Here is a 23,952-nt window from a genome sequence, read left to right on the forward strand (position 1 = left end):
AAACAATTTAGGCTTGTAAGATATGTACTTTAAGTGATTTTTTAAAATTTTTTTTCAAGTTTGCTCTTTAGCCATTAGCCCTTAAACAACATAAGAGAATGTAAAACCCATTAACAAAACATTACATTTATACCTTTATATTTAATATATTTTTCATAATATATACATCTTTTGCTTCCTACTTATAATTACCTACCTTGTTAGAGCTAGACAAGAAAGATGAGGAAACACTGTAAGGCCAAGTAGTTTTCCTACTGTGTAACCATCCACCAACAGTGCTCATTTTGTTCTTTTTTTGTTGCTTCCTAGAAGGTTTTATTTCTCTCTACTGTATGAGATGCTGGTTACTTTCACAAAATATAGCCCTACTACTCACAGAAATTAAAAGTTCCTTTGTTAGAGGAACTGTACACTCTGAAGCTTCTTGTGATAAAACTGACAAGACTTTTAATTAGGAACTTTGACCCCCTTTGAAATATTTCTCTACACCAGGGTAGTGAGAAATAACACTATTACAAAGCTAATCTAAAAATAATAGCAGTCCAACCCTTCCCCTGCCCCTTCTGCACAGTGTCTTTTCAAGTAATGGTAATACTCATGCCCTGAGTTTCTTAGAAAATAAAGCTGAAACAAAACTTCCTCTGCCAAAATGTTTGAAGTGGGTGGTGCTGGCTGGAGAGATGGCTCAGGAGTTAAGAGCACTAGATGCTCTTCTAGAGGACCCAGGTTTGATTCCCAACACCCACATGGCAGACCACAACCATCTGTCACTATAGTTCCAGGGGATCCAATACTTTCTTCTAGCCTCCTTGAGCATTAGGCATGACAATGTGGCATGCAGACATGCGTGCAGGCAAAACATCCATTCACAAAAAACTAAAGTTGCTGTTTTTAAAAGACCTTTGAAAAGATCTGAATCTTAGGGAAGCAGGGGTAAGGGTAAATCCCTCAAGGTCACAAAAGAAGATAAAGGCAACAGAGAGCTAAAGAGCAATGGCTAAAAAGAACTGCTGTGGGATGTCTTTCTGTATGCTGTGAATATATGTTGCTCTGATTGGTTGATAAATAAAGCTGTTTTGGCCTATATCAAGAAAAATTAAAGCCAGGTGGGAAATCCAAGCAGAGATACAGAGGGAAGAAGGGCAGAGTCAAGGAGATATCATCCTGACACCGAAGGAGCAACATGCCAGCAGACTGGTAATGCCACAGCCACGTGGCAACATATAGATTAATAGGAATGGGTTGAGTTAAGTTGAAAGAGCTAACTAATATAAGCTGACCCACAGGCCATACAGTGTGTAAGTAATATAAGCCTTTGTGTGTTTACTTGGGACCAAGTGGCTGTGGGACACTGGTGGGATAGATTCATCCCAACTGTGAGGCAGGCAGGACTGGAGAAACTTCCAGCTACACAGAATGCTTTGTAGGCAAGTAGATTTCATCTTCAAACTGCTTACCTAAGGAAAAAAAAAAAAGGAGAGCTGCATCCACAGCTTCCATATTCTACTATGGAATTTTCCTTGGGGAGAGTAGCTGTACTTCCTGTGCTGATCAGACCTTCAAAGCCTTCCACCTCTGCAGAGTTAGGGATGCTTCTAAGTAATGCCGGTATTTCAAGAACAGAGTGCTTCAAAGCATGATAGGAGCTAGAGAACTGCCTTCTAGCTCACCTCTTTGGTGTTGCAGTCTGGGATCTGAACCATAGACACTCAAGGTGCTTAGTTGTCTTAGAGTTTCTATTGCTGTGATAAAATATCATAACCAAAATCAACTTGGAGAAAAAAGTTTTATTTTGTTTTACAGCTCACAGTTTATCATCCAGTGAAGTCAGGGCAGGAACTCAAAGCAAGAACTTGGGAGGCAGGAACTAATGCACAGGCCATAGAAGAGTGCTGCCTACTGGCATATTCTCCATGGCTTTCTCAGTCTGCTTTCTTTTTTTTTTTTTTTTTTTTTTTTTTGGTTTTTTGAGACAGGGTTTCTCTGTGTAGTTTTGCGCCTTTCCTGGAACTCACTTGGTAGCCCAGGCTGGCCTCGAACTCACAAAGATCCGCCTGCCTCTGCCTCCCGAGTGCTGGGATTAAAGGCGTGCGCCACCACTGCCCGGCTTCAGTCTGCTTTCTTTTAACACCCAGAATCATCCTAAAGGTGGGATTGGCCATAGTAAGCTGGGCCCACTCACATCAATCCTTAAGCAAAAAAAGAAAAAAAAAGAAAGGAAGAAAGAAAGAAAGAAAAAGAAAATGCAATACAGACTTGCCTACAAGGCAAGTTTTATAGAGGCATTTTCTCAATTAAGATCCCCACTTCTCAGATATGTCTAGGTTTGTGTCAAGTTGACAAAAACCAACCAGCACGCTAGTATAGGCTCATCTCCTACACTGTACTCAATGGCTTAATCTCTTCATTGCCAAGTTCACAGGTTAAGGGCAGTATATTGACCCCTTGGAATAACTTACATTTACATGTTTGAAGAATAGTGTGTTCCACTTAAAATTTCTGTGAGTGAAGTCAAGAGAGTCTATTAAAAGGGTATCAAGGATTTATTAATATATAAACCAGGGGGAAATACCCTTATGGATATAGAACCAAGTAAACAGCTGTTGTTGTCCTCCTTTCTGCTGGGAGCAAATAGATCTGGCTGTCCAGTCGCCAGTCACCCCAAGAGAGCAACCACACACCCCTTCTCAGATTTTAAGCACTCATGTAACTTGCCAAGAGGCCATGCCCTAAGGTTGGTACTCCAAAGCTATTGACAGAATGAATACCTACAACAAATTTCTGACTTTAGGGCTTTTGGATAAAATGTCAGATTGGAAGCTTCCTCACTGAAAGTTGGTGAAAGAGAACAATGAAGATAAAATACAGTAAGTTCTTACCTGCAAGGGATGGGGTGGGACTCTGGAGGAAAGCAGGAGCAGCAAGAACACAGGTGCAAAGCCTCTCCATCAGCACCAGGAGGACCCAGAGGAGGGCAGGAGTCTGTCAGCAAAGGACTTACAACCTCCCTCACACAGAGAAGCTGCAGAGACCAATGGCTCCTGCTTGCCTTTCTACCACACAACACCAAGCAAAGCCTGTCTATAGTCAGGAGATCTGAGAACTTTACCTTTCATCTTAGTTTAGCTGTGCCAGCAATCCATGTCACAAGTACTCTGTTCATTTTGTTTTACTAATTAATCTCCATTCTTATGTATGTCTCATGATGGTTGCTTTGTCTGTATGTTGCTCAGTTAGGTCTGAGGGTTCCTGGGTATGTTTCCTCACCCAGTTTACCACAAGGCATTCTTTTTTATACCTTTTCCCTATCTCCTATACTTCCCCACTTATTCCCATGTCTTTTCCTCTTTCTCTCGTCCTTATTCTTTCCTCCTTTTATTTCTTTTCTTTTTCCTTTCTGTTTTGTTTATTTTGTTTATTCCAGACAGGGTCTCATTATGAGCTCTGACTGCCCTGAAACTCAACTCTGTAGACCAGACTGACCTCGAACTCACAGATCTTCCTGTCTCTGCATCCCAAATCCTGGGATTAAAGACATGTGACACTACACCCAGTTCCCTCCTTTTGCTTCTTAACCCTAACATTCCATAGCTTTAACAGTCTCTAAAATCTGAGTGCACTGACCATATCCCAAAAGTTCCTGTCCAGCAGCTGTACACATCTTAATCTTTTTTCTCTGTCTTTCAAATTTGATCTTATAGTGTTCTCACTGTACTTCTCTCCCAATCCTAATCTAATTCTAGCTAAAATCCAAATATACGCCATACTAGCCTTAGTTGTTTGTCATCCAGTAGTTAGTGAAGTCAAAGGGGCCCCTGTTTTCAGTTGCCTAGTACAGCATCTGGATAGTGCTAATCCAACATCTGTGGTGGTTCTCTCTATTGATAAGCTATTTGAAAAATAATGTAGTGTTTGCATGGGGTACCCTGAGCTTCTGGGCTGAGGAACTATTTTCTGAACTATGCATTTTAACTCTACAACTTATAAGTCCACTTGAACATTGAAAGTATTTCTAATGAAGGAATATAGATTATGTGAGAGAAGGAAGTTGGGGACATATATGACCAAAATATATTGTATATATGTAAGAAATGGTCAAAGAACAATAAAAATGTTTAGTGAAAATATAAATACTTTAGTTATATTTGGAAATAATAGGGATTGACCTAGATAATACATATAGCAGGAATTACATATGCTGTCCCACTGAGCCATAATTCCAAGACTTCTTTTTATTTACATAGTATATAATATATCGATAGTAGCTTGGATAACAGGCACAGGCCACTTCTAGAAAATAATCTGAAGAGTTGCTTTGAGTTGGAGAATGGGACTTAGGGACCAGAAAGAAAGATTTATACTGTAGACTATAAGGAATTAGTAAATGGCAAAGCAACAAGTTAAGGAATCTCAACTCATCTTAAAAGATTAATTTTGCACTCCAGCCAGGGAAGCAGGTAGGCTAACTTCAGATCTTTACCTCCATCTCTGCTACTCCAAATTAATCCCCAATCTCTGCAGCCAAACACCTGATAAAGCCTTCCTTATCCTCTGCCTCCATCTCCAGTGGATCCAACAGATCTTCTGCTCCTAATATGTCCCCCATTGCTTTATTCCAGCCTCCAACTCAGGCAGGTACTCCCTGTGAAGCCACAGGTCACTCCTGCCAGGGAATCACGTAGGCTAACTGCATATCTTCCCCTCTTCCTCCATTCTTCCAAGTCCAATCCTCTAGTCTTATCCCTAGCTTTGCTACAGAACACCCACAACCTCATCTCTGAGGGAACCCACAGATCTTCCCCTCCTAGCCTCCCATCCCCCACTTGATGCTTTGTCCTTTCCCCTCAGTTCCAGCAGGCACTCCTTGTGAACACATAGGCCATTCCAGCCAGGGGAGCAGGTAGGCTAATTGCAGATCTTCACCTTTCCCTAAGCTCCTTCAAACTAATTCCCCAGCCTCATCCCATCTCTGCAGCAGAACACCTAATGCAGTCTCCCTTCCCCTCCTGCATCCATCTCCAGTGGATCACACAGATCTTCTCTTCCAAACTTCCTTACCTTTTTCCTAGCCTCAGACTCCAACTGACTCTTTTTAGCAACCTACAAGCTACTCTCCTTCTACTACTCCATGTTCAATTCCCCAGTCTCACCTCCATCTTTTTAGCAAACCTAAACCTCTGCTGTGTATTGGGGAATATTATTTTAAGGTGTGTTACTTTTGTTTATGTTGTATTTGTTTAACTCTGTGAAGCTGTGTTACTGTGCCTGTCTAAAACACCTGATGGTCTAATAAAGAGCTGAATAGCCAATAGCTAGGCAGCAGAAAGGATAGGCGGGGCTGGTAGGCAGAGAGAATTAATAGAAGGAGAGATATAAATAAGTAGTCAAAAAAGAAGGACTCCAGGGGACAGCCAACCAGCTACATAATCAGCCATAGAGAAAGAGTAAGAGTAAGATTTACAGAAGTAAGACAATGGGGAAAGCCCAGAGGCAAAAGGTAGATGGGTTAATTTAAGGAAATCTGGCAAGAAACAAGCCAAGCCAAGGCCAGGCATTTATAATTTAGAATAAGTATGTGATTTATTCGGAAGCTGGGTGGTGGGTCCCCCAAAAGAGCAAAATCAAACAACAGCTGTGGGCTCTCCACACTCTCTGCCCCTATTCCTAAAGGACTAAGCAGATGCTGTGGAACACTGCTCTCCTTCCTCTTGTGAAACCCCTCCACTTCCCCTAGCCCTTCCCCATTCTTAAGTCTCATGTCCGAACACCCAGAAACAACTTTTACCTGTAATCCCCAGTGCCCATACTGCTCAGAATCCCAGAAGAGTTTCCTATAGGCAATACACAGTCACCACACAGCCTAGGAACCAGAGAGAAAACAGAAACCAAGGAATACATTCACCCAATAAGGACAAGGCCAGACAGTTTTCACAATCCCAGATGCCTAGACACCAGTGTAAAAACACAATTAACAGCTAGGAGAATATGTCTTCACTAGAGCCCAGTAATGTTACCACAGCAGGCCTTGACTATTAAAAAAAAATGGTGTCTAGCAAGGAAATTATCCATTTCTTTTAGATTTTCCAATTGTGTGGAGTACAAGTTTTTGAAGTGTGACCTAATGATTCTTTGGATTTCTTTGTGTCTGTTGTTATGCCCCACTTTTTGTTTCTGATTCTTTTAATTTAGATATTCTCTCTCTGCCTTTTAGCTACTTTGAATAAAGATTTGTCTATCTTGTTGATTTTCCCAATGAACCAACTCTTTGTTTCATTGATTCTTTGTATTCTTCTCTTTGTTTCTATTTTATTGATTTCAGCTCTAAGTTTGGTTATTTCCTGACATTTACTACTCTTGGATGGGATGTGTTTGCTTCTTTTCATTCTAGAGCTTTCAGGTGTGTTGTTAAGTTGCTGGTATGAGATCTCATTAATTTCTTTATGAAGGCACTTAGTCCTATGAACTTTTCTCTTAGCACTGCTTTCATTGTGTCCCACAAGTTTGGGTATGTTGTGCGTTCATTTTTCATTGAATCAGTGAAGTGTTTAATTTCTTTTTTTATTTCTGCTCAGTAATTTATTATTGACTCAGTAATCACTTAATAGAGAGTTGTTCAGTTTCTATGAGTTTACAGGCTTTCTATTGATGTTGAAGTCCAGCTTTAATCTGTGGTGGTCTGATAGGATACAGGAGGTTATTTCAGTTTTCTTGTATCTGTTGAGACTTGCTTTGTGGCTGAGTTTGTGGTGATTTTGGAGAATGTTCCCTGAGGTGTTCTTCTTGTGGAGAGCTAGGGCAGGAAAGAGAAAGGAGACCTAGAGAATAAAGGAACTTGAGTGTGCTTTGTCTCCAGCAAAAATCATGTTCAAGTTTGGTCTCCAATACAGTGTTAAGAGGGTGTTAGGGGTCAGGCATGATGACACACTGGGCGCTGGAGAGGTGGAGGCAGAAGACTAGTCTAACATTTCAAGTTCAAGGCCAGCCTGAGTTGTATAAGGCCCTGTCTCTAACAAACAACACAAACAGATGTAGAGGCTTTTAAGAAGGATTAATGTTTTACTCACAGAAATGAGTCCAAGAATGTGCTATAAAAGTTAGCTTGGCCTTTTCCCTCACCTTCATGTACAGGTCAGCATCTACTGCTGCCGGGGTCTGTGTTGATGTCTGTGGCCCATGTTGTCACTGAAGGCCATGGGAATGTCCATGGTCTGTGCTGCCACATGCCCTGTCGATGTCTGAGGTGAGGTCACCAGGGGTCATACTGACAGGCGTGACCTGTACTTCCCACTGATCCATGGTGATGTCTAGATCCCACTGCTGCCGAGGGATCCTAAGTATGTGGTCCTACTACAGCTGGGTTCTGTGTTGATATCTGTAGCTCAAGCTAACCACTGAAGGTCATGTGGATGTCCATAGTCTGTGCTGCATCCTGAAGCCATGTTGATGTTCAGGTGTCATGCTGTTGCCAGAGACCTATTGCTGTAAGTAGCTTGAGTTGCTACTTGAGGCCATGGTGATGTTCGTGGTCCAGACTGCCTCCAAGGAACTTCTCTGGGTCTATGGCCCTATTGCAGCCAGGGGCTGTTTTGTGGTTTGTGCTGTCACCAGAAACCCATGATCTAAATTCCCACTGACAGTAAAGAGTAACGAAGTTACTTTGGCAGTGATATCAATGACTGCAGACACACAGTTGAGAAATAGGGACATGGAAGGCTTCTGTGACAACCATTACCCACCCATCCCCATCCCCCACAAAAGTAATACCTTAAAAAGGAAGCCATAAAAGAAAACTCTTAAAAATTGTGATATAGATGCTGACGTTTATTTCTCCACAATTGATGGCTTCTGGAGGGGATGCAGGTGGAGAAGGACTCAATTTTATTTAGGGGTCAAGCCAAAGGGAGTTTGACCATGCTCCAGTGAGAATACAGGCAACATGAATTGGACTTGTTCTTTTTGGGGGAAGATTACAAGGGCAGGGAGGCAGACATGAAAGGACTGGGAAGTGAGTACGATTGGGGTGTATGATGTGAAATTCCCAAAGCATCAGTAAAAATATTATTTTGAAAAAATAATTTTGCCTTTTAGGGCTCCACTCTAAAGAATATGAAGTCAAAGGAAACGGGAATAGCCAGCTCAGAGAAACCTTTGTGGAAGACTAGAGGGGGGTAGGAAAAGAGAATATCAGAGAAACACAGACATGGGATGTGTTTGCAGACAGAGTAAGAATGACTTGAGCTTTGTGGCCCAAGCAATGCACTGCAGACACAGGGCACAGGGGTCAGTGTTTATCCCTTTAGTGGTACTTTTTGAGTGCCAGCTATGTCTTTCCCAGATACAGGATGCTCAGACTCTTTCCTGGTCCTCAGATGTTTATACCCCAAAGATTTTTGTCCTCAGCTGCCTCAGCAGTCTGTTCAGATGCTGCTTTCCAGAACCACAGACAAGTATAGCCAGTCCTCTACTAGCTGACATTTGTCAGCACTAGCCACAGGGACCTCAGGCCAACAACTCAAATCCAGACTTTTCTCCTCAAGCTCACACTGTCATATCTTCCTGTCACCAGATTCAGACATTTGGGGATCATTTTGACTTCTGTCTCCCGGGAAGTGCAGTGGCCAACCCAAACCAACCACCAGATGCTTTACATCTAGGCCACACAGTATAAGGACCCAAATGAGCCAATGGCTTCACTGCTGAATAAACAACCATAATACTTAGAAAACAAGGTTGAAGGTTGAATGTGGAACACACAGCTGTAATCTCAGTACTTGTGAGGCTGAGGCAGGAGGGTCACAAGTTTGAGGGCAACTTGAGATATGCAGTAAGACCACATCTTTAAAGGCAAATAAGATTTTCCTTAAGTTTGGGCCATATTATCATGACTCTGGCAAATGTATTTTAATTTATTTCTTAGTCTCCATGACAACAGGATAAAATACTTCAAAGGTTTTAATTGTTGCCTATCCCAATAACCTAAGGAGAAACAAATTCTTCTCTCAATTATGCAGTGACATATAAGTCTTACCATCTACTCCATGATTCTGTGACCATTGCAAGCCAAATTAACTTAAACAGTGTGAGTAGACACATGCCAGGCCAGCACTCCATGGGTTGATACTTTGAATGTGTTCTGACAAATAAAGCTTGCTTGGAGTCAGAGCACAGAGCTAGCCACTAGCTGACCAAAATTAACCATAGAGGTTTGTGCTGTGGGATGTTCTGTATGGCAAATGTGTTGTTCTGATTGGTCAATAAATAAAATACTGATTGGCCAGTGGCTAGGCAGGAAGTATAGGCAGGACTAACAGAGAGGAGAAAAGAAAGAACAGGAAGGCAGAAGGAGTCACTGCTAGCCACCGCCAAGACAAGCAGAATGTGAAGATGCCAGTAAGCTACAAGCCACGTGGCAAGGTATAGATTTATGGAAATGGATTAATTTAAGCTATAAGAACAGTTAGCAAGAAGCCTGCCATGGCCATACAGTTTGTAAGCAATATAAGTCTCTGTGTTTACTTGGTTGGGTCTGAGCGGCTGTGGGACTGGCGGGTGAGAGAGATTTGTCCTGACTGTGGGAAAGGCAGGAAAACTCTAGCTACAGGTTTGGAGGATTGTAGCAAGAGGAAAACAGGAAGTGGTAAGGTGGGACTGAGAGAGGATCTCAGCCCCTTTGGACGGTGGAACCATAGAGGTAGGAAGCAACTGGTAGCTGCTCCCTGCTTCTCCAATCTTTCAGTTCTTACCCTGATATTTGATTCCCAATTTTTTATTGTTAAATATTAATTAGATTAACATTTTCTCCCTGAACTATGTCCTCAGCATGCCATAGTACCCATGTGGAAGGCAGAGGACAACTTGAAGGAATTAGTTCTCTCCTTTCACCATGTGGATTCAGGACTTGAACTCAGATCATCAGGCTTGATGGCAAGCATTTTTACCTGTTAGGCCATCTTGCTGGCATTAATTTTCCTAAATGTTTAAAACACCATTTAAAACTTAATAATGAAGCCAAGTGCGGTGGTACGTGACTGCAAACCCAACACTCTAGAAGCTGAGGCAGGAGGATTGTGAGCTTGAGGCCAGTGTGTGCTATATAATGGGTTCCAGACCATTCTGAACCACCTAACAAGGCTATGTCTCAGAAATCAAAACAAACAGTTGAGACAAAACTAAAGTGAAAGCTGCCATTATTTTATACTATGTCATCCACTCTGTTAGACATTTTATATAGAATCTCATTTAGTTCTTTAGCACCCTGAGTATCATTATCAAAGTATTTGTTAGGTGAATAAAATAAAGGCTAGAGTTATAGCTTGGTTGTGATTTGACTAGCACATTCAAAGGCTAGAATTTGATCTCCAGCATCCTGTTTTACAGAATAGATTAAAACTAAAGAACAATTTAATAAAATCACCAAGGATCAAAGAAGTTAATATGTCCAACTTCAATCACATCACATTCTTACCTTCAACACAAAAACACTTACAGGCATTTAAAAGTGATGTTGATAACCATGTTTGCTGCATTTTGCTGGTTAAGAGATAATAGGGGGCCCATGAGATTGCTCTGTGGGTAAGGGAACTTAACACAAAGCCTGATGACTTGAGTTCAGTCTCTGACACTCACATGATGGAATGAGAGAACTGACTCCCCCAAGTCCTATGACCTCTGTACACATACCACAGCACTCATGTGCCTATTCACACATATTAAATACATACATGTTTTTTAAAAGTTAAAAAACAGTGCAGATATGGATAGAAAGATGGCTCACTGGGTAACAGCACTTGCTGCTCAAGCATAAGGACCTGAATTTGGATCTCAGAACCCACATAAAAAGCTGGGCATTGCTCTGTGGGCCTGTAACCTCAGCACTGAGGGAAGTGGAAGCAGAATTGTTGGGGTATGATAAATGTCAGCCTAGCCCCAGGTTCAGTAAATGACCCTGTCTCAAAAGACTAAGGTGGAGAGAGAAAGAAAGCAAGACACTAACATTTTCCTCTGATCCCCTCCACAAACAATCGCACAAATAATCCCCCTACACATGGGATTAGCCCATACACAGATCACACACACACACACACACACACACACACACACACACACACACACACACACACACACACACACACACACACACTGGAGTAATGATAAATAAGAAACGTTAGGGCTGGAGAGATGGCTCAGTGGTTAAGAGCACTAGCTGTTCTAGAGGTCCTATGTGACCACATGGTGGCTCAAAAACATCTGTAGTGAGATGTGGCACCCTCTGCTGGCCTGCAGGCATAAATGCAGGCAGAACACTGTATACATAATATTTTTTTAAAAAAAGAAACTTTATGCAGCATCACAAAGCCTGTCATATTATTTGTATATTGTTGGGATATATATGCCATTAGCATTTGTTGAATGGTATTTGCTAATTGTACTCATTTTACTAATACATTTCAAGTTCAGAAATAGTTGCCAAAAGCTGTTAAAAGAGAACAATGAATATATTCTAAAATGTATTAAATCAAAACAACATGGGTACATGCTAAAGATTAATAGACGGCATTTTGGGGTGGAGTGGGAAAATAGTTGGGGTTTTTTTTTTTTGGCTGTTTTTGTTTTTTGTTTTTGTTTCTTAGTGCAGAAAAGGGAATACAACCTATTGCTTGCAAGAGCATAAAAGTGAAGCTCACATTCTCACACATGGCTTTGTTTTCAAATTCTTGAAAGTGCAGAGATTCTTTTAATTTAAAGGTGACCCCATGGAAAATCAGGAGCAGCTGTGAAAAGCCAGCAGGGAACCTTGTGTCACAGCTGTGTTTGGTGGTCTGACCTCTGCCCACCACTGTTTGGAATGATCCCAGAGAAGCATTTCTGTACCTACCACCACCAAGGAGGTGACTTAATGAAAGGAGTTGCCTCATCAGCTGGTATTCCAGGAAGGGTGCTGAAGGGCCAGGAAGCTAGCAGGGAGGCCTAAAGACTCCCAGGAAGGATGATGGCTAAGGAGGGGTCTTACTTCAGTTCGGCCCACAGAAAGACTTGGGAGATAACCATAGCTCAATTGAGCGTTAGCTGAGGGACCTGGGAAAATAGATCACTCTGACTTTTTCAAGGTCATACAAAGTTGAAGTGAGTTATACTCCTCCACATTCCTGAGTGTCCTTCCCTATCAGCGCATTTCCCATGTAGTTCATCATTCTGCACTTACAGCATTTTTTATTGGGCAACAATGTTTGGTTTCTGGTAGTAGTGCTGCCACATATTTCTGGAAACTTTCCCACCTATCACTGTCAGGGACTGAAAGGGTGCATCAGTGTTTAGAGAGAAGTTTGAAAATCCTGCTGCAAGGCAAGTGAGAAAGACCTTATGCTTGCATTTATGGTTTCAATATGGAGAGAAAGGTCCCAGGGAGCAGAAAGAGGGAACATTGTTGTTGGGCAGCGGTAAGCAGTGAGTATTGAAAAATAAGCCAAGCCACTTTGTGTATCCAGAAATACTATGCACAGCTCTCTTGGTAGCTTGGATATTCAGGACTTATCAGGATATGAGCAGCAATCGGCACATCTGGCCTCCTGACTTGATAAAGAAGACAAGCTGAGCTGAGAATTCCCTGTGCTCCATGTTTTTATTTGGACATGCTGTTTGTTCTTTAACTGTGTGACTTTTGCTGATGGTTTTGTATGGACGGTGCATCTTCTTGCATCAGCCTCTTCTGGCTCCTTTAAAATTGTAAAGATATGAGTAGGAATATCCCATCAGGTCACTTGAATTTTGCCTGAAGCCTCTGAGGCAGTCAACTGTAGTTTGGCTACAGAAAGAAAAACATGAAGTTCTCCCCACCTCCAAGGAAATATAGCATCTGGAAAGTGCACCTACCTGCCCATAAAGCATCTTTATCTTGGGAAAATGGACAGCAGCAGGAAGGAAAGAAATTTCAGTGGATTGCTGCCCCCTAGGTGCATGCCGTCCTTTGCTGCTAGCTAACAGCATGGTACACAGGAACCTGGAGGCTATGGGTTGCTGTGGGATGAGGTCTAGTGAGTTGGAGGATGGGGCCTCAAGTCATTGCCAGTAGTCCTCAAAAGAGACTGTAGAACTCACCCTCTGTCTGGTACCACCACTACTCCACCAAACATTTTCAATATCTCCCCCACTGGATCCCAAACTTTTTTTCCTTAGTATGGATGGATGCAGGTAAGGAGGTGTGCTTATTTTGAAGCGTTGGTAAGTGTGGGTGAGGACGTGTGTTTGTTTTGAATAATGTTGTCCTGAGCCTACTATGCTCTGTGTGGGAGAGGGATGTGCTTGTTCTCTGGCCTTCTCCATTTTGCTACATTTCATTTATTATTTTTTTAATATCCTCTTTCCTCATATATTTGTATCAGGTTAATTTATATAAGTTGTTGATAATTCTGATGCTAATCCATTACTTGACAAAGTAATGGATTTCTATTTTATAGACAGTGAGGATCAAATAAGTAATTTTCCTCAAGTTTAGCCAGAAAAAATAGCTGTGGGTAACTTAGCATGGGTCTCCCTCACTACACAGTGGTTCACTGTTGTACCTGTAATGGCAAAGTCTGTGGCTTTTCTTTTTTTTCTTTTTTTCTTTTTTTTTAAAAGATTTAAATTTTTTAAAGATTTATTTTATTTTTTTAAAGATTTATTTATTTATTATGTATAGAACATTTAACAGGAAATCTACTGACTTGCCTTCTCTCTGCCCAGGTAACTTCTTTAGAAATACAGTTGCAGTTCTTCTACACAGCAAATGCTACATTTATATAAAACTTGGAAAATAACAACACCACCATGGCATGGTGGGATATCCTTGCAGTCCCAGCACTTTGAAGGCTGGGACAGAACAATGAGGAGTTCAAAGCTACTCTAGAGTTAGAGGCTGGCCGGGCCTACATGAAATTTGATCTCAAAACCAAAACTCCAAATTGCTCTCCCCCCAAAAAAGGACAGAAAGAAAAGAACATCACCAGTAATAAATGTCGGGTGAGTGTCATTCCTTAAAAACACAGGTTGTCTTGGTGATCAGAGACTTATCCCAAAGATTCTACTGTCAGCTACTCCCTTCCTGGTGACACTCCTTTGAAGTTTCTTCAAAGCCAGTTTTCAGACTACTGAAAGAAATTAGGCTCACCAGTTCAATGGCATTTACTGTTTCACACCACAGGTGACAATATCCAACTTTTCAAGCCATTCTCTTCACCAGATTTAACCACAAACAATTTGGGCTTGTCTTTTTAAAAATTAAGGCTAGTTTCAATGGAAAAGATTTGTCTCTTCATAATATTCAGAAGAAATTTCTAGAACTTTTTAGGTTGTCTCTAAATGGGAAAGTTCAAAAACTGTTGTAAGTCCAGCAGTGCTATTAAGTCTGTGACTTTGGGGGAAAACATCTGCTGTCCTAGACAGGTTGGCAAATAAGTTAAATGCAATAGAGTTAGGGTAAGGATATTAGTTTTGTGCCCAAAGTCTAGAGCTATAGTAAGTTGGCTACAGTCCTTCCTTTAGCACTTATTAGCTACATAATTTTGAACAAGTTGCTTAATATCTCCATGGCTTAGTTTCTTTGTTTTTAATGGATATAATAATGGAGTATGCCAATGATTCTATATTGATGTCTAATGCAGGGTATGTGCTGTTTCAAAAACTGTGCTGAGTTCTATTGTTTATGTACTATATTAAGTATTTGGTACAAAGTAAGTTAATTATCACTTAATAATAAAACCTTTAATTACAAACATAGCAGACAAGGTCCAATATATGACAGATGCAGACATATTCTTAAGGTTGTCATCACCAATATGTTCTTATGTAGAAAAAGTAATTTGGAGTGGTTATTTATATCAAAATGAAAATTGTAAGGCTGAGGAGATGGCTCATTGGGTAAAAATGTTTGCCCAGAAAACCGGAGTTTGATCCCAGATCCTGTAGTAGAAGGGGAGAGTTAACTCCTGAAAGTTGTTCTCCGCTTACACACACACACACACACACACACACACACACACACACACACCTGCATATATACGCATTAGTAATAATAAATAGAAGGTTGTGAGTCTGCAGATTCTCTGCATAGATGTTTCACTTCATGTTACATCCTGGGAATACATACTGAAGTGGAGATGCCTAACAGACTATCACAACAGTAATCACTTGAAACATCTGTGGCACCTGGGGAACGGTCTTATCTAACCCATGCCTCTGTACCTTGACTGACAGGAACACAATCCTTAGGTAGCACAGTCCTTTATCAGAAAGGTTTGATTGTTAAGAAGTCTTTTTTTTTGGGGGGCGGGGAGGTAAGATTTCTTTTTACTTTTGTGTGTGTGTGTGTGTGTGTGTGTGTGTGTGTGTGGTGTGTGTGTGTGTGTGTGTGTGTGTGTGTGTGTGTGTGTGTGTGTCAGAGGTGCCCAGGGAAATCAGAAGAGGGCATCAGATCCCATGGAGCTTGAGTTTCAGGCAGTTGTAAGCTGCCCAGTGTGGGTGCTGGGGACTGAACCCGTGTCCTCTGCAGGAGCAGCAAGCTCTCTTAACCACTGGGTTATCACTCTGACACCTGAGAAGTCTTCCTGGAACCTTCATCTCTCACTTTTTTCTCTTGGAACCCAGGGGCAGGTCCTACTTCTTTGGAGAGCGTATGTCTCCAGTGCATTCTATTTTCACGGGAAATAGTCTCAGTTCCCAGATTACTTTCCCCATACCTGACAAAACATTTATTTTGACTAATTGACTGAGGGGCTGTCCACAGTGGTGGGAGGGCATGGTGGCAGAACAAAGCAGCTCATCACTTTTTGTCCATGGTCAGGAAGCAGAGAGAGAAATGTTGGTGGCACTCAGCTTATTTTCCCCTTTTAGTCTTTGTTTAAAAAGTATTTTCACTAGCTAGGTAGTGTTGGTGCACACCTTTAATCCCTTAGGATTAAAGCACTTAGGAGGCTGAGGCAAGCAGATCTCTGTGAGTTTGAAGCCAGCCTGCTCTACAAAGCAAGTTACAGGACAGCCAGGACTGATAAACAGAGAAACCCTGTCTTGAGAAAACAAAATAAAATCATTATTTACGTGTATGTATGTGCTATAAACTAAGCCTTCCTTGTTTTAAATGAAAGAAGACACTGTACTTAAAGATTTACAAATCTCAAATTAGAGAAAATTCAGATAATATGCTTCTGCTGAGATGTAGGTTTTGAAAGCTAATGGCAAATACCAATAAGAAAGGTAGATGTTGTGGTCATATGCAAACCTAAATGAAATCTTCACATTAAGTTGCTCATTTAAAGGCTCTAATTTTGGAAATTTTTTCACTTGTCTTCCTGGCAGATGGTGTCTGTCACTAATGAGGGCAACTTGTCTTCTGGACTTAATTCTCGTAATAGGGACTAACTTGTCAAAGCAACAGCACTACCTAAAGATTGCCATAAGAAAAGCTTTGATGAAGTAGCTGAAACAGAATGATAGGACTCACATAGGCTGCAGATGCTTCAGGTTCAGTCTTCATGTGGACCATGACAATAGACACAAGTGCAACAATCTGAGTAGTATGAATACATATTAAAATATGTCACAATGAAATAGCTTACTGACTGTATCCTAGACACTCTAACATTAAGTACATATCACAAGGAAACAGAGCTCTAAGAATTAGCAGACAGTAGCTTGTAGCTAAACTCTAATAGCATATGTACAGTTGTTATATTTTAATAACTAAAACTACCATTGCTATTTCTGAGAATGAGTAGCATAGGATATATTTGTGCATGTGTAGTTTGTGTGGATGCACATGTACTGTGAAGGACAGGGTTAATCTAGAGTGTCTTCCTCTATTTCTCTCTATCATACTTCTGTGAAACAGAGTCTCTCACTGAACCTGGGGCTTGCTAATTGGCTGCATTAGTTCGCCATCGAGCTTGGGATCTGCATCTACCACCCCTTCCCCAACTCCTAACATTGGGGCTACAGAGGCATACTTGACTTCTTATGTAAGTCCTGGGGATCCAGACTCAGGTCCTCACAGTTGAGCAACAAACCATGTCCTCAGCCCCATATATCAGATAAGTTTAAAAAACAAACAAAATACCTGAACTAAGATTATGCATTTGTAAATAATTGGTTTAAAATATCAAGCTGAACATGGTGTTGGATGCATGTGATGCCCAGCACTAGGAAGGCTAAGGCAGGAGAAGTTTGAGAATAGCCTGGGATACAAATGAAATCTTGTCTCAACAAACCCAAGGGTTTGTGGCTCAGTTGGTAGAGTGCTTGCCTAGCATGAAGGAGGCCTTGAGTTCTATCCCTAGCACTGCATAAATTGTGTGCAGTAGTGATGAACTTCTATAATCCCAGCACTTGGGAGGTAGAGGCAAGAAGATTAGAAATCAAAGTCATCTTTGGCTACATACTAAGTATAGGGCCAGTCTGGGCCACAGGAATCCTGTCTCAACAAAGGGGAATAGTTAGCTTAATTTCTTTAAAAAGTTATACTTGGTTAGGCCACAATTAAATTACATTTTTATCCTGTGCTAGGTCTACATATCCTCTCTTCATACTCCTCACTAGATAATTTAGACTCATTAAAGGAAGACTCATTGGCACACAATAAAACTAGAAAATAGTAACCATTGCAGTTAACCACCTCCCAAAGGAAAGCCTATATACATATAATCTAGTACTGAGCTAAAGTCCTAGCTCTGTGTGTATGTGATATGTTTGTGTGGATATGTGCATGTGTGTGAGCAGGTACCAGCATACATGTGTATACATATGTGCTTACCACCTTCTTTCTTTTAAGACAGTATCTCACTATGCAGCCCAGGCTGGCCTGAAGCTCATTATATAAACCAGATTAGCCTTGAACTCACAGAGATCCATCTGCATCTGCCTCCCTAGTGCTGGGATTAAAGGCAAGTGCCACCACAGCCAGCCCCACTATACTGAGACAAGGTTTCTAACTGAACCTATAACTCACTGATTAACTAAAGCTTGATAGCCAATAGGCTCTAAAAACTCTGATCTGCTCCCCCATCTCCAAACCTCGGAGATAGCACTGGATTTTATTTACATTGATGTTGGGGATCCAAAATCAGGTTTCCAAGCTTGCACAGCAGGCACCTTACCACATGAGCTATCTCCCCAGTACCCTTTTGGTTTTTGAGACAAGATTTCTCTCTATAGTCTCCAGATGACTGGGAGCTATGTAGTCTAGGCTGGCCTTATACATTGTTTCCCAAGGGCTAGGGATTATAGCTATGTGCCATCACACTCAGCAAACTTATACTTTATATTTTATTTCTGAGGAGCAAGCAATGTTTTATTGAGGAGTGTCTTTCCATAATTTAAATAATTCTTAAGTAATCTTTCCTTAATTTAAATAGTTCTTAAGTAACCACATTATTATCCCTCATAGCAGTATCCACTTAAGTGAAAAGCAATGGTTTGAATGACTTGCTGGCAAATTCTAACTCACCATACTGAGAATACTGACTTGAACTGAAAGAATCACCAGTGTATGCATGTTATTTAAAATCACTTAAGTGACCAGAAAACCAGTTTTGTTTGACCTAGAAGCTGTTCTGTGTTCAGTTTAGTGGCCTCTAGCCTCAAGGACCTTTAATTTAGGTTTGCTCTTGAGAATTAAACAACAGAACTCATAAAGTAAGTACAATTAAAATGTATAATTGATCTAGAGGCTTAGAAGACAACCAAGACAAATGAGGCAGGAAGAGGTAACAGACCAGAGCTGTTCTGTTCTACTTTCACAACAGCAGAAGCGGGGACCCCAGCCAGTTACTTAATAAAGGTTGGTCTTCTTCATGATCTTAAGAAACTCTTCCTCATTCACTTCTCCATCGCCATCACGATCAGCTTCATCGATCATCTCCTGCAGCTCCTCATCTGTGAGGCTTTCCCCCAGCTCGTTGGCCACACGCTTGAGGTTTTTGAATGAGATTTTCCCTGTTTCATCATCATCAAACAACCTGAAAGCCTTCAAAATTTCTTCTTTGGTATCTTTCTCGGCCATCTTCTGAGTCATCACAGCCAAGAAGTCATTGAAGCTGATCTTCCCTGTGGCCTCTTTGTCTACTTCCGAAATCATTTTCTTCATCTCTTCCTTCCTGGGTTCAAAGCCTAGAGCTCTCATGGCCACCTTCAACTCCTTCACATCAATGGTCCCGCTTCCATCAGAATCAAAGAGGTCAAAGGCTTCCCGAACTTCTTGCTTTTGGTCTTCGGTGAGTTCAGGCTTAGGACCCACCTTTCTCTTGTAGCTGGTGGAGGCTACGTTTGACTTCCTCAAGTTGGACGCCATCTTCCATCACAGTTGGGTCCTTAACGGCACCCTGCCACCGCGTGTGCTAGGTGCCCCTGCTACTGCGCCTGCGCCAGCCCCTATGTGCCTAGTGTCTGGACCACAGAGCCCTGCCCCATCAGTGAGATCTTATTTACATTATAATCCACAGTTTCCTCAGTTGATACCACAAGTTGATACCTGCTGGCAAGAACCTTGCTGCAGCTACTATTGTCTCTACAGTTTTTCGGCACACGCAGTTCTCTCCAAGCCACTGGTTTGCATCTGCAGCACCTTGTGTACATTTATTTGAAAGCCCCCTGCTCTTTTTCCATACTAGTTAAAAGAACTTCCTTAGTCTGGGGCTACCCAAGGACAAAGGTAGGGTAATCAAGATTGAGTTTGATCACTTTGTATTAAATTCAAAAAAGAAGGAAGGAATACCCAGGTCACACCCTGTGTTCTGCTAGATATAACTAGAAAATAGGTAAGACGGAAGTGATTATGTATAAAATTTAAGGAAGTTTGTATCCTGACTATATTTAACCATAGTAAAAGTTTTCTGTAAGTTTCTCAAATATGAAATGTAATGTCTATTATGGTTCACTTCTGAGTACCCAGGTTTGAAGTAGTTGAAGTAATGTTTGACTTGAACAGATGAGGGGTGAAGTATTGTATTCTGGTATTCTGGCATGTATTTTAGAAACCCTAGCAGTATGTTAACTCTCACTGCTTATCATACACTCGGAGCTGTACAGAAACCCACACTCTGGTAGTAAAAGCCACTAAGAAGGAAGGTAGCTTTATGGGCAAACTGTCTTTATAAAGGAGAAATCTACTACCCCTTTAAAAGACCATGAGTGCACTTTCAAAGTTGTTCTTCCTTTTAGGTCCACCTAAGAAACCTCTAAGCAAACAGTCAAGGTTGCCTAAAGGTAACTTTGCTCTTAAAATCCTAAACACAAATGCCTGGAAGTTTCATGCCTACCATTTTTCCTTTTAAGCCTGTGATACATGACCTTAAATTTGAACATGTCCAGTGATAGACACCTTTCACCAAGCAAACTCAGAAATACCTCCAATATGTCCTTTCTTATATGAGTATGTGTAGGCTTCTGAAATAAAACTCCCACACTTTATTGGGGAGAGCGTTGTTTTATAGATAATGCCAGTGCTCTCCTTAGGTGCTGCAAGTAATAAATCTTCCTGCACACTTTCATTTGGTCATGCTGGTTGATTTCACACTCATCTATAGGAGAACCCATTGTATTCAGTTACTGTGGTCCCTCTTTGATTGTGGACATGGGAGGTGATTATGCAGCACATGTGAGGACCTAAAATTGTCTTTTGGAACCAAAGAAATGAGAGAAAAATAGAAGCTTTTCAGATGGGAAAAAAAGAAAAGAGTTACTAAGTGAGCAAATATAGGTAGTCAACTTTTAATTTTTAGCATTCTTTGTGCCCCCTGCAAAAATCTGCATTTACCAGTATTTGATCTGTGCAACAGATGACACTGGGAGAGTTTTTGTTGCAAAGCTTCTGTATCCCAGGCCCCCAGGACAGTGCTTGACACATTGAAGGAATATTGGTATCCATTGATTTAATGCTTGACAGTTAATATTGGTCCTAAAATACCTTCTAAGTCATCAAAAGAAAAGGGGGCAGGATTCAAAAGATCCAATAACACTAGGAGTATTTTACAAACTGTATTTTGTTTCATTTTTAAGTTGTGATCCAATACTGATTATATGGAGTGTTTGGAAATTTTGTTTAGTTATTTGGTTTTCCTGGAATCAAATCTAGGGTTACACCTATGCTATGAAAGTGTTATCCACTGAACTTCATGGCATGTTTAATTGACCTGCCCCAGTGACAGTGGACAGAGGGCTTAGGTATAGGGTTTTGAAGGCAAAAGAAGCTTGTATGGCCCCTCCCCTCTCCTGTTCTTGCACTTATTGCATCTTCTTCCAATTCTACGTCTTGTTATCTTTATGGTTTGGGGAAATCAACTCACCCTCAACCCCAGGGACACACACATACCCTCTCATTTGAAGTACCATACTGAAATTCCCTAATGCATTTTCAATTAAAAAAAAAAGCTCCAGGGACAGTTCTCTAATGGGATCATACAGTACTGGGTACCAGCCAGTCAGACCTCAGTTCCTCCCAGACTTGCATTTCCTTTAACAGCCACCCCTCTGTCCCAATTCAAGACAAGCTATGATGTGTTGAGGAAAACTAAAGGCTAGAAGTTGCCTTATATAGAGCAATATTGGGGCCAAGTTGAACTCAAAGCAAACTGGTTGTCATAGTTTCCAGATGTGTACAATCAGCAGTCACAACAAAAGGCCACCAAGTACTCTCTTCATAGAAAACAGTGCCCTCAAAGTCAGTTCTTGATGAACATTCTATGTTCATAGTCTCAACCCTGACTTGAAAAGAAGACATTAATTATGTGCCTAGTGTTGAGTCTGGGCCTCCCATTGTTGCCTCATGTAATTCCTGCATTCCTTCCCCATCTTGTAGATGGAAACAACAAAAAAGCAAGGCATAGAAGAGATCTGCAATGCATATTTAATAGTATACAGCCAACAAATGTATTTAAGATTACACCTTGGGCTTATCTGAGCACAACATTTAGACATTGCTCCTTACACCATGCTGCCTTCCCCCAGAATTGAGATTATTAGTAAAACATAGCATGGCTGAAAAGATAGGCTGCTGATCAGCTTCTATGCACCTAACAGTGCATAGAAGTAAGCAACTTCCCTAGAAAGATTCAAGAGGAATTTGTGTCATTTGTCTGAATCTGGGGAACTTTCCTAGCAGCTAAGTGAGGAAGGCACCTCTAGGGACAAACTTCAGAATGTCCTGGGGTAGGGTGGAGGCACTGCAGACTCTTTAAAAGACTGTTAGCTGGGCTAGGCATGTGGTGAATGCCTGTAATCCCAGCGTTTTGGAAGCTAAGGCAAGAGAATCAGGAGTTTGGGAACAGTCTGAGCTACATAAAAAAATAATTCTCTCTACTCCACCCTCCAAATCCTTAATCTACCTTCAAAGTTGTTGTTATTTTTGTTTCAACTAGAGCTCATTGGAGAAATTTTATGAGGAAGCAGCAGAGGCCACCAAGTCATTCTGACTCATTATTTTAGGTGACCTGGGGTAAACTTTGCTCATTGTAATACAAAATTCTCTACCCAGAAGTATTATCTTCTGCTTATTTCTTTTCTTGAATATGTGATACATGGCCAGAGTGGAGCATGCTCAAAAATGTACATCGAAACTGAGAAAGCCTGCATGTATGTATGTGCATCACATGCATACCTGATGCCCCTGAAGGGTGTCAGATCCCTTGGAAAGTGGAGTTACAGATATGTGTGAGTCAACATGTGGGTACTAAGAACTGAACCTGGTTGCAAAAGTAAATGCTATTTACCACTCAGGTATGTCTCCAGAAATGTGCTTTCTTACATGAACATTATGAAGTAAAGTTCCCTGAAAAAAATGCCACATCTGCATTGTTAAAGATTCTACACAGCTGGTTGTCTGATTGGAACTTTGTGTTTGTAGAGAGTTGGAATATAGCAGATATAGGGCTGAAGTATCTTGGGCTCTTTTTAGTATCTATTCTTATTTCATATCTGTTGCTGTGATAAAATTCCCTGACAAAAAAACAAGTTGGGGAGAAAGGTTTTTTTTTTTTTTTTTTTGGTTTTTCGAGACAGGGTTTCTCTGTGTAGCTTTGCGCCTTTCCTGGAACTCACTTGGTAGTCCAGGCTGGCCTCGAACTCACAGAGATCCGCCTGGCTCTGCCTCCCGAGTGCTGGGATTAAAGGCGTGCGCCACCACCGCCCGGCTTGGGGAGAAAGGTTTTAGCTCCTAATTCCAAGTTACAGTCCGAAATTTTAAGGAGGTTAAGGCTTAGGAATGTGAAACAGCTAGTCACATTCATAGCCAAAAGAAGATAAAGGATGAATACATGCATGCTTACTAGTGCTCAGTTTGCTTTCTCTACTCTCATACAGTGCAGGATACACAGCCAGGAAATGGCTGCTGCCCACAATGGCCAAGTCTTTCTACCTCAAATAGTGTATTAGACAATCCTCCACAACATGTCTAGAGTCCTACCTTATCTGGACAATTCCTCCTTGAAACTCTCTGCCTAGGTGGCTCTAGATTGTGCCAAGCTGACAAAATTAAGCATCACAATACCCTTAATAGCCAATCTTTGTCCACCTTTGTGACTATCAGCTAAAACCTTCTAGGATACATTAACAGATAGTTTTTGACTTCTACCAACCCAAAAGCTAAAAGTGACATCCAAAGCCTATATCCAGATAGTTCCCTGCTTCGCTGTAACCTGTCTAACCTGTCTGTAACCTGCTTCCATCTGTATTTGAGAAATAACTTTTTTCTGACTTCATTTTGTTCTATAGTTATAGAAGCTTCATGAAATCATTTCCATACTAAAACATATCCTTTAGAACAATTTAAATTCATGCATGTGCCATGATCACCTGTTTCTTGCTCAATTATCAATTCTTACTCCCTTTGAGGAGAGAGCTGTGTTTTTGTATGTATGATATGAATAGGTTTTCCTGTAAAAATCCCCTCTCAATCTTCATTTAAGGATAGAATGCTTTCCAGACAATCTCACT

General features: G+C 41.1%; 1 protein-coding gene across 1 annotated transcript; it reads right to left on the reverse strand.

Moving 5' to 3' along the window:
- Positions 1-18,660: 18,660 nt before the first annotated feature.
- Cetn1 (centrin 1) lies at positions 18,661-19,355 on the reverse strand. The gene has a single exon (XM_006994206.4). It carries the CDS (start codon positions 19,313-19,315, stop codon positions 18,797-18,799), a length of 519 nt encoding a protein of 172 aa, XP_006994268.1. The 5' UTR covers positions 19,316-19,355; the 3' UTR covers positions 18,661-18,796.
- Positions 19,356-23,952: the final 4,597 nt, after the last annotated feature.

Source organism: Peromyscus maniculatus, chromosome 19 (assembly GCF_049852395.1).
Source record: "Peromyscus maniculatus bairdii isolate BWxNUB_F1_BW_parent chromosome 19, HU_Pman_BW_mat_3.1, whole genome shotgun sequence".
NCBI classification, from domain to species: Eukaryota; Metazoa; Chordata; class Mammalia; order Rodentia; family Cricetidae; genus Peromyscus; species Peromyscus maniculatus.

Excerpts from the sequence above, each read along its gene's own strand:
- Cetn1 (XM_006994206.4), bottom strand. The coding sequence starts at position 19,315 with ATGGCGTCCAACTTGAGGAAGTCAAACGTAGCCTCCACCAGCTACAAG.